Genomic DNA, 16219 nt, shown 5'->3' with positions numbered 1-16219 from the left:
TCGAGATGGTTTTATTTTTTTATTATTGCTTAGCCCTAATCCTCTTCCTTACAGTGCAGGTTAAGGAGTTTTAAGGATTTTTTTTTGTATGACTTTGTTTCCCTGTAAAGCACAAAATAAGTTATCACAATATCAAAAGTGATTTCTTTAATTTACCAAACATTATGAAGGAATAATACTTTTCTGTGGAATAAGCATCACATGCAGTCTAATTTTATTTAAAAAATATATTTATCAATTTCTCCCATTTTTTTCATGGTGTTTCATAGTGTTTTCTGAAGTGATGAAGTTTTTTTTTCTCTCTCTCTCTCTCTTTCTATCCAGGTGTTGGTGTGTTCACTCCTCATAAGTTGTTGTTGAGTGCCTGTACTGAGGCAGGATGCACCAACAGTTCCCAGGTTACCCTGTTCACAGGCCAGCTGCCCCCCACACATGTAGAGCCACCCATCCTGACCGTACTGGATGCCCGCAGTATCCACATACAGTGAGTATAAAAAGAAGAATCTTTTGAGTAAAACTGTTTTATATTATGATAAAAAAATAATAATAATTATAAAAGTTATAATATAACCTATGGATTGTTTTCCAAGACTATGAATCTTGTAGTTTTTTTTTCTTTTTCTTGCAAAACAAAACAAAAACGTTCCACCCTCAATAGGTCCTGTCCTTGGACAGCACGCACACGTGCACGCTAACGAGGCATGAACAAGAGTGAAGGTGGTTGTTCTCACCTTTTATATGACAATGTTTTATCAGAGAGATACGCTAATGAGGTGACGGACATTTGCTCTCTGTAAGAGGACGAAACACATCTCAGGTCTCGTTATTCCTCACCATTATACTAAAACTAAGCTCCGCACGTCAAACCGTAACCCTCTGAAGAAGCAATATAACCCTGTTTAAAAAAAAAAGAAAAAGTGGCCACCTCAAAAATCTCACACAAGAGCGATTTATCTGACCAACCCGTATGTCAAATTTGAGAAGCTGTCCCTATCCACAGCATGGGTGCATTAATCAACTGAGTGTTTTCCATATAATCATAAAGTACGCCCCTTCCGCCAGTCATGCCATTGGCTGTTTGTCCTTATTGTCTTTGCGTGTCCTCTGGCTGCAGTTGAGCGACCAGGGGAACGGAGCAATGGAGCAGGCCTTGATTTAGGAGCTAATGCTCAACTCCTGCACCCACACTGGACCATCTCATTGGACTGTATGAAAACGCACAGTCCGACCTTCTTCCAGCCTGTTTAGCATGCAGAAATTTCTCCAGCGTTTGACCCCTGTCGCTTGACTTAGAGAGAAAAGGGGGGTGGAAAGAGTCCACACTAGATTCTTCCCAGCAGCCTGCACCCCGGGCCTATAGCAATCTACGTGAAAGCCTTTAGAGGTTCATCTTCAGCTGCCCCGTCGCCATCACTTAAGAACTATCCGGAGAGGGCATCATGCCACACAACAATGTGAGGAGAGAATAAAAGGAGAGAACTATAAGGGAGTTAAGGGGCAATGGGGAAACTGAACTTATGTACACTTTATTTTAGGCCAAGAGAGATGACAGAAGCGCTTCGGCGCATTTCCCATCAGAAAGAAAATGTCATCACTTTACTGAATGATCACAGGTGGGGAGAGAGCGAGAAGGAGAAGGCCACGAGGAGAATATATATTTGAGCTGTCACCTACACTGCAGTACACCGTGGTAAAACCCACCACCAGTTCACTGCCATCGGAAAGCGCCGATTAAATTACTCAAACCACCCCACCTCCACCGGGCTGCCCGAGGAGGCCTGTAATACCTGGAGAGAGAGAGCTTTCTGTTAGCATTCACATTCATCTCAATGGCATTTGTTCGGCTGGCTCCCCGGAAGCATGTGATTTGAAATCTGCCAAGATTGAAATCTACTGAGCAGTAAATATGACTAATTAATCTGGAAGCACAGGTAAATGTTGCCATAATGTTTGTAATTGACAAAACATGATTAGTCCTGAGCTGTGATGTAATGTTTTTAGAAAGAATCTGGGCCTTCAGAAGAGATTATTAAAAGAAATGAATACTTTTCATCAGCAAGGATGCACTGAATTGATCAAAAGTGATGGTAAAGACATTTTAAAAATTATATTATATATATTATAAAATTTAATTATCTAATTTTAAAAAATCTATTTAGTATTTATAGTGTTCTTTTGAACTTTCTATTCCGAAAACAAGCATCACGGTTTCCACAAAAAATATTAACATTATAAGAAAAAAGATCATAAGAAATATTTCTTGAGCACCAAATCAGCATATTAGAATGATTTCTCAGCGATCATGTGACACTGAATGGTTTGCCCTCACAGGAATAAAATATATTTTTAAATAAATTAAAATAAAAAAATATATATTTCACTGTATTACTGTTTAACTGTATTTTGATCAAATAAATGCTGCCTTGGCGAACATAACACACTTTTTTCAAAAACATTTTAAAAAATCATAAAAAATAGATTGATACTTTAAGTGGATGTCAATGTAGAAAGATGTTTTTTTTGCCATGGTGTAGTTACAGCATCTACCAGCAGGGGTTGATGGGGGCCGAGCTAACCAGCAAAACCTTGACCTCTTGGCTACAACATTCCCTCTCTCTTATCTTCGGCAGTGTAGCAGCCTACCTCAACAGCCTTCATTCAATTATGCTCATTTCAGGCATCGAAGAAGGAAAAAAATACAAGCCCTTGCTTTTTATTCTCCTGCTACCTCTGTATTAATGGCAGTGGAAAGCTTGTGATCTCTGTAAGCCATTTATTAAAAAGATGTATATGACCCAATTTGTCTCATCACCGATTTTCATAACTTCATTATGTATCTGCTCTATCCTGACGGCAGCGCCTCAGAGGGAAACTCACCTTATTTATTGTCTTCATCCGCCAAGAGGGGGAAATGGTTATTGCTTTATTTCCATTGGATATTTCAATTTGAATAGGACGAGAAGCTGCAATGATGATAGAGGGAGAATAAGAGAGAGGGAGAGAGAGAGAGAGAAGGAGAGAGGTTGGGGGGAGAGAAAGGCAGCATTGTAATTTGACATTACAGATGATATCTCTCTCCCTCTCTCTTTTTTTTCTCTCAGGGTCTAATTGTGGATACAGTGCCTTTGAAAGGTATTGCCTTGTTAGCAGAATCGTAATAGGAGAGGGTGAAGGATCATATGTGTTCAATACTCTTTTGTTGTGTTGCGATTTGCCTGTGAGAAAGGTTGCGAGACCCCGGACTGCCAGATATGCACAAACCGAATATCAGCAGAAACACACTGCGTGAAAGTATACGGCACCTTGAATAAATGAGAATAAGAGGGGGGAAAATGTTTTCAATACATTAACTCCTCACCACCTTTACAGTGAAAAGAAAAAAGTTACAAAATTTACAAATGTTTACGTTGTTTTGAGAGAACCAGAATTATGAAAGTTTGTTGTATTGCCTTAATAACTGGATGGCAAAATTTTCAAATTTATATAAAAGGAATGTGGAAAATCCTATATTTTATATAGTACGTACATACAAGGTTAAATAACGTAAGTAAATAAAATGCAACAATGTACAGAAGTGTTGGTTAACCTTATTGTAAAGTGTTACCATATTATCTTTTTCAGAACTAAAAAAGATTTTTACACAGACCCACTTTAGCTTTTTTGGTTTATAATATTATTTTATATTTTACCGACAATTTGCTCTAAAAGTTTGCTTTGTTCAAGTATTACAATTGATTAAACTGCCATATTAATAATATAACCCGCTTATCAATTATGCAGTAAAAATGTCTTAATGGCCGTTGTCGTTTGCCATTTAAAATGCAATTTAATTTATGCCTAAACTAAATTAATCACAATAATGAATAAGGTCACCTGCGGGTGTGTTTGCTCCATGTAGACCAGGAGGCCCTTATGAGCTTTGTTCTAAATTAAGGAAACAAAGAGGGTCGGAGAAACATCAGGTCAAACTCATTGTACTTAGACGCTTGATGATTTCTCTCATCACACAGGAGGTTACTGTCCTATTTCCATCTTAAAACAACAGATGATTTAAGATCATGTCTCAGTCTTGACACCATTACCTTCAACAGGAACATTGTCTCCTCTAGTCATTGAACTCTTCAGACAAATGTGCCACTCAATTCTGACAGAGATATAACATTTTGCAAAAGGCTGCTGTTTGTGTTGTTAACAATGAACAGTTAATGCCAACCTTTGAGTTGAGATTTCACTAAAAAAGGAGTGAAAGTTCAGTTTCATTGAAAGTGTTCTTACTTTTGTGTTTCTAACTTCTATTTGATATATGGATTAATATGAAATACATAAGAATAAAAGCTAACATAGTACCTTTCTTTTTCTCATTTACGTTTTAATAGACTGTGTTATATAAAAAGATTTGAAGTTTACAGTGTATCACCCGTATTGCCATAATTCTTTCCTCCGCTTAAACTCCTTTAACTAACTACGAACTATTCCATTAAAAAACATATCATCATAAAGACCTAATCAACTTTTCCAGAAATTAACTCCTCAAGGAAAAGTTAAAAGTCTCTTTTTTTAAGCACTTTTTTAAGTGCAACAGTAGACAACTGTCTTATAATGTCAACCTTTTTACCTTGAATTTTATATAGTAAACCACTGATAATTGAAAAGTAGATTTTTGTAGAAATATACAAAGAAGTAGAATATTTTCACAATCTTGAGAACAGATAGAATTTTTAAAAACGTATTTTAAAAATCACCAAACCGATAAATGCATATGAAACCAAAACTATAAAATAGCCACAATTTATTTAATGAACAACAAAATACACACAAAGTTGAAGAAATGAAATGGCCACCCTCTTCCTCTTTGAGTTTTTCTTTTTGCTTCTCAGTCGTTCTGTCTTTCAGATCTCTCAGTAGATAGCGGTGTCCTCTGTTCTAAATTTAGCAATGAGAAAGTCAAGCTACAGAGTGAAACGCTCACCCACCAGGCTTTCCTATTTCTGTCCGCACATCCTTGGACAGAGTTATCATGATCAGGCTTATTAGACTCTGTCCGGGTTCTGGGTGGTCCACTGATTTACCTGCGACTGCGACTGCTGCTGCTGCTGGCCGTCTCACAGGGGAAGAACAGGGGTCATGTGACAGGATATCAGACTGTTTTTTGTCTCTGGTGTTTTTTTCAGGTGGGCTGCTCCAATGGAGGTGAACGGCCTGCTGGAGTTCTACACACTGTACCAGTCTGCCTTAGGAGAGGAGTTGGCCATCATCTATAACAGCTCTGAGCTTTTTGAGGATTATACAGTGCGGAACCTCATCCCTGGATCCACCTACCTGTTTCAGATTGCAGTGCGTTCCTGCTCACCTGTTTCACCACACACACACTTAATTGAGTAAAAAATGGCTCAACATGCGGAGTAGCATGTCATTGTGACTTTTGTTTCATTTTTCCCTTTGTAAATTTATTAGAATGGAGAATAATGTGGCTTTTTAAAAAAGCCATATTGAATACTGTGCAAAATGAACATTGTAAAATGAAACTTGAATCCTTCATTACTCGCACTGATTAGTATCTTGCAACATATCATACCAGTCAAAGATTTTCATTTTAATTTCATGTCATTTATTTTGAGAAAACTGAAATTGTTTAAGTTTTTACGTAATATAAAAAGAATTTTGAAGTAGTACACTTTATTTTAAGGTGTCTTTGTTACACTGTAATTATACATTTACTACTTAGTAATATTAAGTAACTACATGTGCTTACTATAGATTTAGGATTAGGGTTTGGTTTGGTTTAGGGTTAGTGGCATGTAATTATGCATAATTTATAGTTATTACTATAGTAACTACATGTAACATATGTAACAATGACACTGTAAAATAAAGTTTTACCGTAATTTTGAATTATTATTATTTTCGGTGCTGATTTTTGTCTTTGTAATTCTATATTTGAACATGGTAAAATGTGTTAATGTCACTATGCAGACTTTAAACTTTCTTACTGCCTGTTGCTTATATTATTTACACTGATTTGGATCAGACAACATGTCATACCGATCAGAGTTTTTCATTTTAATTTTATGTTACCTTTTTTATGTAAATACATTTAATAATCGCTTAAATTATTAGACAGTATAAAAAGAATGTATTTATGTAGTATTTACTAATCAAGCCTAGGTGAATTCTGATTTTCTATGCTGAATTTAAGGGAATATCTCAAAATTCCCTTGATAAAATGTGCTAAATGGAGCTAAGAGTACTAAATTCTTTTTATTCATTATATAAGTAGCCAAATTTGTTTTTTAAATGCACATTTTGTGCAGTTGTTTTCTTTTTTTTTTTTTTAAATATAAGCATGTTTGCTTTATTTATGACTGTTGATGCCACTTAAAGTTAGCCTTTTGACCCGCAGGCGTGTACGGGAGGTGGATGCACCCTCAGTGACCCCAGCGTGGCCCACACTGAGGAGAGTTCACCGGAGGAAGTACCTGCCCCCAACATACTGGCACTCTCCCCACATTCCCTCAATGTGTCCTGGACCCCCCCTCGCAAGCCCAACGGTGAGTGGGGTTAAAACTAGTGCCTGGCAAAGGTGAATTCATATTCCAAATGGCCGTTTAGTTAAGGGTGCTTCATGTTTAATGATGGGTTAGCACATAGAGAAGGGGACAGGAAAAGAGGAGCACTTTGTGTGACGGTGCGACTGGGAGCGTGTGAGAGAGCGAGAGAGAGCGAGACGGAGGAAAGGAGGGTGCTGCGTTTTAAGTGGATGAAAAGTGCTCCCTTTTGACTGATGCTGTGAACTGCAGCTTTAGCAGCGGCTGTCAGGGGCGCAGCAGCAGGTTCATTCACTCAGCCTGAGCACCGGGTGGGGGACAACGCTTTGGCCCTTGGGTTTGAGAGCAGATGCAGATTGAGAAAAGTGCTTCTAGAATTCAGTTCTTTATACATTTAAGGGAAAATTGATTAACATAAAACGAAAATCTATTGTATTAAGTATCTAACTAAATCATGTTGCTTTATATAAAGAAAAGCATTAGTTTACATGGCACAGAAAATATTTTAATTTATTAAATTCACATGTAGTCATTTAGTAATTTTTTTTTTATTATTTATTGTTTTGAGTCTGAACATTGTTTGTCATTAGTTTATTATTCAATTTAATATATTGACTAATTTATTACAGTATGATTTTTGAAGTGAAGGGTGGGTTAAGTTGGTCAAAAGGGCCTATGTTCTGATATATTCCAATATGATCTGATATTAAAAAAATAATTTTCAGCTATTGTGTGCTGTTGTGTTTCGAAAATGATTATTCCACCTCTTAATCATGTGCAGATATAAACTGTAATTTTGGTCTAAAAAGGAGTCCAAATAGATAAATGTATTTGTTATCACAGCGTTCAATAAGACACAATTAAGCAGGGCACAATTTATGGAACATTATTAATTATAATGTAGTTAAATTATACATTTTTAAACATGGTTCTGTATATGTTGAGAATTATCTTCCACATTTTTAAATACTTAAAAACTGAAAATGTAGTTTTGTTTAAATCTTAATAAGCGTTAATTGCTATATATATATATATATATATAAAATATAATATATATATATATATATATATATATATACACACACACACACACACACATACATATGTATATGTATATAATCAAACCAAAAATTATTCAGACACTATAGTTCATTTATGTAAGTGAGGATAGCAAAATAAAGTAAACTGTGACATATTATACCCAAAAAGTCTTCATACAGTGGACTATCAGTAGAATTGATAAAAATTTGTGACCAAAAATTATTCAGACACTTTGACCTGACCATGTTTTGCTTAAGTGTTATCTGACATAATTAAGATAAATTTTTCCTGACACAGTTTATTTCTGAGATCTTGTCATATTTTATTACCATTTTCTTTAAACTATAGCAAATAAACGGTAAAAAAACAATTAATCTGCACTGAATCAAATACACAATCTAAAAAAATCCCCTTTTACAATGACTATAGAAAATACACAGCTAATTAGATTTTATTATTTAATGTATTATCCATCTCAAGATCAACTTAGTGTATCATTATACAACTGTGGCAAATTGGATTTATTAAATATTTGTGCATTTTTAGGGTTAAAGACCAGAGTATTTGTTTATATCTATTTCTTTGTGCATTGGGCCAAGCTGAATTGTTCTCCTTTTAACTGACCGGTCCATCTTGAGGGGTGTGTCCTGTGAGCAGCTATAAAGAGAGCAGGAGCAGTATACGGCTGTGTTTACATGTTTTACAGCACTCTTTCCCTAATGGTCGACTTTAACAGAGGGCTTTAAACAAAATGGCCAGTTTACATCAGGGCATGCGAGGAAATCAGTGGAGCAAACAGTGTTTGGGTATAAAAACGTGTCTTGAAATAAAGCATCAAGATGAAGGGGCAATTTTAGCCTTCATAGCATGAGTACAGTGAATGCCGCAAGCTCTTCTAGATTTTCAGCCAATAATAAAATTATTTTTATTTTATTCTATTTTGGCTGATGTTTAAATAATATGTGTTTGAATTATTCGCTGTATACAGGTAGAGCACAACCGGTATTCCCATGTATGCTATCGCACATATGCTAAACGTGTATTAATTTCCTCCACACAGGTGTGATTAGCAGCTATGGTCTTTGGATGGATGGCACGCTGGTGCAGAATTCGTCCCTGATGGGCTTCGAGGTCGGTGATCTGTCCCCATGGAGCCTCCACAGCTTCCGTGTGCAGGCCTGCACAGCTCAGGGCTGCGCTCTGGGGCCCCTGGTGAGAGTCCACCACATTTACATTATGTTAATGCCTCCTCTGCGTGTCAGATGGCAGCTCAACATCATAAAGGTGATCGATTCACTCTGTTCAATAAAGCACCTTCTGCTCACGCTTGACATTTGGTATAAATGCCACTCTGGGCTGGTTACTGCTTTGATGGGCCATATTTGGGCATTTTTCCAATATGTGTGCAATATTTAGTCAAATGGCCAGTTCTGCAGACACAGCAAAAGTTGGAACAAGCAGCGAGAGGTTGAGTGGCTGTGGTGTCAGGCTAAGATGTATCCCATCATTTAGTGGACAGATGGTGGGGAAAAGCACAGCCTGTGAATTTTTATTTATATATTTTTAATTACTGTTTTTTAAAATTAAAATAACACCTTTTCACACTGTCTTAACATATGGATTTAGATCGAGTTTAATACAAAATTTTAGTTCAGGCAATGTGAATTGCCGCTTCAACCTACACTACAATTTGGGGTCAAAGCGTTTTTTTTTAAATTGTTGAAATTTTGAATTTTTTTTAAAGTTTTGTTTTGTTTAAAAAGTCTTTGTTTGATCACTAAGGCTGTATCAAAAATACAGTAAAAACAGTAATATTGTAAAATACAATTACAATTTAAAATAACCGTTTTCTATTTTAATATATTTTACTACATAATTTATTACATTATGTGATCAACATTGATATATATATATATATATATATATATATATTTTTTTTTTTTTTTTTTTTTTGGGGGGGGATTCTTTGATGAATAGAAAGATGTTGAATTTTATTGTAACAATGTGAAAGTCTTTGCTGTCACTTTTGATCAATTCAGTGTATCCTGAATAAAATTATGATTTTTTTAAATGATTTTTTTGGTTTGTTTTTATGTTCTGTTTTGCATATTTGGCTATTTCTAATGTCATTATGCAGACAAATTTTGATTGAATGAAGACAAATAGTATTTTGGGACTAACATGCACCGATCATTAGTAAGTAAATAGAGTCCGTTTACATTTAATGTTGACTTTAAGTAAAACTCAATTCTTAGCCCTAGTCGCTTTCTCTCATTCTGTTGTCAGGTGGAAAGCAGGACTTTAGAGATGCCTCCCGTTGGTCATGTGACCCTGTATGTCCTCAGCGAGACGCCACATTCAGTGCGAGCCAAGTGGGAGGCCCCAGCTAAGCCCAACGGCAACCTGACCTACACAGTCCTCTTCACCGGGCCAGGTAAATCAAACTTAACTGCTCCCCCTCACACCTTCACACCCTCCTTCAGTTCCTCAGAGTAAACGCAACACTGCCTCCATGCGTGCTGATTCTGCTCCTTATATTGACTTCTACTGTTTTCCCTTTGTTTGTTTACAAATAAAAATGCTGAAAGTTCAGCGAACCTTAGCATGGCCTGCCTACGCAGTAATGGGCTTAAATGAATTGTTGTCGACCTCCATTTTACTCAGACTGACTGCCGGGTGCTATCACGGGCTGGAAGAAGCTTTGGGAGGACACCCGCGCTCATCACGCACTTTTCTCTTCTCGTTTTGCACAAGATGAGAGCGGACAGGTTTGTTAAAAAGCGTAATGGCACGTTCAAAAGGAATCTCCCACTGCTCACCACCCTGATCTCCGCTGGAGCTTCCCTTATGTTGGTTTAAGGAAAAACGCTTGTTGTAATGAGAGGGTGAGGTGCAAACACACGTTCTCTATGTGAATCTGTCAAGCTCATGGAGCATTTAGTTTCATGTTGTACTGTACATAAAAACATGCATTCTCAGTGTCTATGCCACTGGATATATAGCTTTATTGGGGCTGTTGCCTAGTGGTTTGTGCATAATGAGCTGTGGTGCTCATTCAAGTCACAAGTTCGAATCCAGCTCGCAACATTTCCAAATCTCTTAATTAAAGTGGCAAAAGGCCATATGATATACATTACCGTTTAAAAGTTTTTGGTATATATATATATATATATATATATATATATATATATATATATACACACACACACATATATATGTATATGCATATATATATATATATATATATATATATATATACACACACATATATATACTGCCCTCCAAACGTTTGGAAACACCCCTGGCAAAGTGTGGTTTTAGACGATATCAGCATAAATCCTTATCATTTTTTGGTAACTTGACATTATCATTGAAGACCACCAATAATAATTTTCATTTTGATTACATAATAATGGCAATATATACATGTCAAAGTCAGACATGCCCCTTTGCCAGCTGTGATGCCTGGTTACTGGTTTAAACTTGGCCCAGGTTTGTAAAAGATTTTTGGGTCAGCACACCTTAATAGCTTCAACAATTGATTGCCAATTAAGTTTAGAATACAATGAACCAATTAGAACCCAATTTAGGTCAGATAGCTGCTAATGGTTGATATTTTGATGAATCGAAAATTTAAGATGTATATATTCAAATAATTGCTTTTCTTTTGAACTTTCTATTCATCGAATCCTGAAAAAAATGTATCATGGTTTCCACAAAAATATTAAGCAGTAACTGTTTTAAACATTGAAAATAATACAAAATTCTTCTTAAGCACCAAATCAGCAAATTAGAATGATTTCTGAAGGATCATGTGACACTAAAAACTGGAGTAATGGCTGCTGAAAATTCAGATTTGTCATGACAGGAATAAATTACATTTTAGAATATATTAAAAAACTGTTTTGATCAAATAAATGCAGCCTTGGGAGCATAAGACTTCTTTCAACAACATTAGAAAATCTCAACATTTGATTGGTAGTGTATATTTAAAATTTTCAAGATTCAGTTTGCATTCATATACTGTCGGTATGAGAATGAATTGGGTGTAATGCTGAACCCTGAGTCCCCCATTCTTTCTTTCACATATCCTGCTGGTAGGCATCCAAAACTCAGTGTATTCCTGGTCAAAGTCCAGCCAGTCTCAGATGAAAAGAGTGACCTGCACCTCTATGTGTCAGCACTTCTTTTTGTCTGCCAGGCCAATAGAATAGATTGTCTCTCTCCATTAATCAGGAGTTCATCTGTACAGCTTACAGATTCTACACATTTAATCCTGCCAACAGGCCTGTGTGTGCGTATTACAGTATGTGTGTTTCACTGTAGTCTACCTAAATGAATACATTGACATTTTTATACTGCATGATCATTCAGGATCAGCAAATTATAACCCTTAATGTGCTTGTTTCTAAAAACAAAATAACAAAACCAGTAACAGAGGTTGCCTCACAGACCGCCATATTACTCTGTCAGCGTCTAATTAAGCTGAGCTCACCTGATCGTTAATATTTGTGGGAGATCGCTTACAAAGCAATCAGCCGGCCACTTTGATGGACGCAGGCCTTACCGTGTATACACTTCTGCTGCTTGTATGGATAAATAAGAATCAAATTTGTCAGAGATTTGCCATTCAGCTGTTGTTGTTGTTTTTTCTGTGTCATTGACTTGTATACTGCTGAATATGTTACTTAATATACAAGCTGTTGCAGTTAATCTGAGGTAGTGTGCTAATTATTTTATTATTTTTATTATTTTAGTATTATTCTAGGTAGAAAATAGGCATACATGTTAAAAAAAAATATTTACCATATCCATTTTTCAACATATTTCAAATCATCAGGACAATGAGACATCAATGGTTACATAAAATTTGCTTCTTAAAATCTAATCAAACTTAAACCTGCATTTTTCAGACATTTTTGAGCAAACAAACTCGATCAAAAATGCAATCAGTTGCCTCAATTTTTAAGTTAAGAAATTCAAAGTTTAAGTAAGCAGAACTGGAAGATTTTTATTTTGTACTAATACATTTTTAATTGTTCTTAACTTAAAATATTTGAGTACACTAATTCATACATTTAACGTGAAATTATCACGTAACCTCAATGTAAACGTTTTTATTAGTGTAAACTTAGCTAGCTATAACAAGCTAATTCAACTTCCTAACTTCCAAAGTTAACTTCCTAATTTGCTAACATGTTAAAATTAGCATGGTATAGCACTTGCTGAATGAGTACAGCAATATAAAGCATTTAACTTGCTCTCATAACTCTCCAAAAACCCACATTAACAGAAACTAAAAAAAATAATTACATAACACTTAATTTTAGCATTTACTCTCCCTTTCGAGTGCCATGGGCAAAGCATGCTGTGAAATAGAAATCCCATCCCAGTTTCAGTTAAACTTTAGTTCATCTTAATTAAAAGAAATGAGTTCATAAAACTCAAAACAATGTAACAGTTCAGTTTACTTAAAATATATCAGTTCTGTGAACTTACTACTAAAGTACTAAATACTCATGAAAGTTGATTTGACCAAACTAATTTGTTTAATTTAAGTTTGTCCTACTCAAACTAATTGATTATTTTGAGCATTAGGGTTTACACCAGTTATGTCTCTCAAGACGTTCAAGACATTGATGCTTGCATAGAACAGCCATGGTCTCTGCACCCTCCACCTGCTCTTATAAGTCTACATCTCCTCCAAAAGCCTGAGGTTGGTAAGTAAGCGACAACTCATTGTACTTTCTTGGTGACGCACAAAATCATTTTGCAGAAAGTTTTCATTTACACTTTCTTGCTGGTGGAATGATCTTCCCAACTTCCCAATCCGGAACACCGAATCCTTGATAATATTCAAGAAACAGCTCTTCCGTCAGCACTTAACTGCATATTGCTGACAAAAAAAAAAAATAAATAAAAAAAAATCTTTCCCTATGCTTTCACTATTCCTTAATCTCTCCCTCTTCTAGCTTGTACTATTCTAAACGATGTCTGAAACTTTGTATTACCTGCACTTCTCGTGTTTATTGCCTTATGTTGAATCGCTTTTAGTATTCCTCATTTGTAAGTTGCTTTGGATAAAAGTGTCTGCTAAATGAATAAATGTAAATGCAGTTCTGTTGCTCATATGAATAAGTAACCATTGCCATTGAGCTGTTGTTTTCTTTCATTGTGTCATTGAGTAGTATACTGCTGAATCTGAAACTTAATATACCAGCGGTTTGCTATGGATCCTCAGCTTTCAGGCCAATCTGAGGTAGCGTGCAGCCCAGCAAACGCCGAGCAGACTTAAAAGTAGCTATCTGACAAGCAGGACGAGCAGCTTACGGACTCAAGATTGTAATCTCCTAGTACAAGCAGATGGAAGTGACCTCTCACAAAGGCAGCCACGTCCCCCCTCTCATAGAGCAAGAGCTTTGAAGTATTCTTCTGAGCAGAGAGAGCAAGATTATGATGTGCAGGGGGATTGATTTGAGAGAGTGAGATCACCGCCAGTGGACTCTTCCAACCAAACTCCTGTTTTCCCTTTGCTGTGCCACGCAATTGGAACGCATTTGTTGTTGCTGTTTTTACAACGATACCCCTGATGGAGATGATAGCTTACGCTGAGTGTGAAGTAGTATTTTTATGTTTTTTCTTGGCTGCTTTGATTATATCATTGGCTCCGGAGGGTTCAGCACTGTTTATTTTTGTATTATTGTGGAGTGTGTAGTTCGAGAGGGAGGGTTTGTTCACACCAAGCTAGCAGGGTCAGGTCCACAGGCATCTCTCTCTCTGTCTTTTGTGCCAGGAGAGAAGGAGTTTAAGCGATTTCTCCCAGTGGATTGCTGGAGAATTTATCGGCGGGTGGCTGGCTATCACAGATTAAGGGAAATGTCGATCAGTAATGACCCCTCTACATGTTAGTATTGCAGTAAAGCCAAGCTTTTATGTCAAAAAAATCGGAGTGGGGGCTATTACACATGACAGGGGTGATCAAGGGACTGTGGACCGAGGCTAGCATTATTAAATATTGACTACTCCTGTGATTTATGTAGAGCTTCAGGGAAAAAGTGACTTTTTAACCGTTATATATTCTTTAGTCTCCAAACCCTTCCATTTATCTCTTCGTGGAAATAAAGTGTGTTGGCTGCATATTTCTTACTCCCAGCTAAAAAAAAAAAGGGGAGAAAAAACTCTTGCCCTTAAAAAATGAGACTGATGCTGTTGCGGCAGTTCGTTTTATAAACCGCCAAAAGCGAAATAGGCAAATTGGAAGCAATTATAAGTTTTGACTAAAAAAAAAAAGGCTGAGCTAGTTGTAAATGACAGAGAATGATTCTTTGAGGGCATAGAGCTCAGATAAATTCATTAAGCTTGTTTATTTTTGCTTGAACAGGTCATTTTTACAAGTTCTGGATTCTGGATTTTCTTCTTTTACTTGCACAGTCATTTAAAACATCAGCTAAAGACTGAAGCAATGGAGGAGAGATACATTTGTGGGCTTCCGGTCACTGGGGTACTTCATGCCTATTGATTTCTTTATGATGCTGCATTTAGAGGCCTTTAGATGGGGAAAGGGTGAAGGTTATGGACTTACACACACGCCTCACTTTTTCCTCTTGCCGTGTAGGTAGAAGTCCATCTGGTCCAGAGGAGAGGTGAGAACTTGGGGGAATTAATTCCCTTTTAATTTGCAAGCAGGGCCGTATATCCTGCGGTCGATTGCATTACAGTAAGTGGTGGTGGCTGGGGACTTGGAGGCTTGGCTCTTGACCCCTTGGTTAATGTGCACACAAGCATTGGTCTGACTGAACACATTACAGCCAATGGGTTGGAGTGTTGAAGAGATGTTTACATTTCTGTAATGGTAATGTGCAGGAGGTTGAAATTTTGGTGCAATTTTTATCATGCACTATTGTTAAAGTCGTGATATAACGGTAGTAGCAACAGAAAATTTCTTCCGCATTGTGATGTACATCTGAGTGAAACGGATTATCGAAAAGAAAAAAATGTGGGGCAGGGGCGTGATTCTGTCCATCGGTTGTTGAATTGATGGAGGCAGATCTGAATCTTAAGTTATGACATTTTGATTTGAACCCTAACAATAAGATCAAAACATGCATTTAGAAAATATATTCAAAAATAATGATTCTTTTCAAACAGTTTGCCCAAACACCCATTTGCCTTTGGCCAAACAAGTAGATAGCACCACCCCCAAACTCATTCAATTGGTTCAGTCAGTGTTGCTGTTTTCAGGCTGACTGGAATGGTCAAACAAAGCAATGCTTTGCCACAGAGACACAGTTTTATACTAGTGGTTGATTCAAGTCCTCTTGGTAAGTTCGTATTTACAAGTGTGCTCAAGTAACTTTCGTTGGTGCAAAATGGCGGTTACCTTCCTTAATTAACTACACAAAAATACAGCTTAAACTCTACTTCTAGAAAATGAAGAACAAAGAATGTGCATCAGGTGTGTTTTGCTTTTTAATGTTTTTATTTAATTTATGAAGCATCTGTAAACTTTATCGTTACATATTATATTGTTATATATTACATTGCTATTATATTTTGTGCAGGGAATTAGCTTATCCTGACAAAGTCACTGTTAAATACCAACTCCAACTCGTAAAGATCGGGGCATAAAGAAA

General features: G+C 36.5%; 1 protein-coding gene across 1 annotated transcript in view; it reads left to right on the top strand.

Moving 5' to 3' along the window:
- The window catches only part of ush2a (Usher syndrome 2A (autosomal recessive, mild)), a 250931-nt gene that overhangs the window by 108601 nt on the left and 126111 nt on the right, over positions 1–16219 (top strand). The window contains 5 exon segments of the mRNA XM_048191491.1: positions 325–484; positions 5172–5334; positions 6401–6548; positions 8647–8798; positions 9873–10020. Of these exon segments, the coding sequence (XP_048047448.1) occupies positions 325–484; positions 5172–5334; positions 6401–6548; positions 8647–8798; positions 9873–10020 (771 nt within the window).

This window comes from Megalobrama amblycephala, linkage group LG5, assembly GCF_018812025.1.
Source record: "Megalobrama amblycephala isolate DHTTF-2021 linkage group LG5, ASM1881202v1, whole genome shotgun sequence".
NCBI classification, from domain to species: domain Eukaryota; kingdom Metazoa; phylum Chordata; class Actinopteri; order Cypriniformes; family Xenocyprididae; genus Megalobrama; species Megalobrama amblycephala.
Note: the sequence above shows the minus strand (reverse complement) of the source record. Positions and strands in the feature narration are given on the sequence as shown.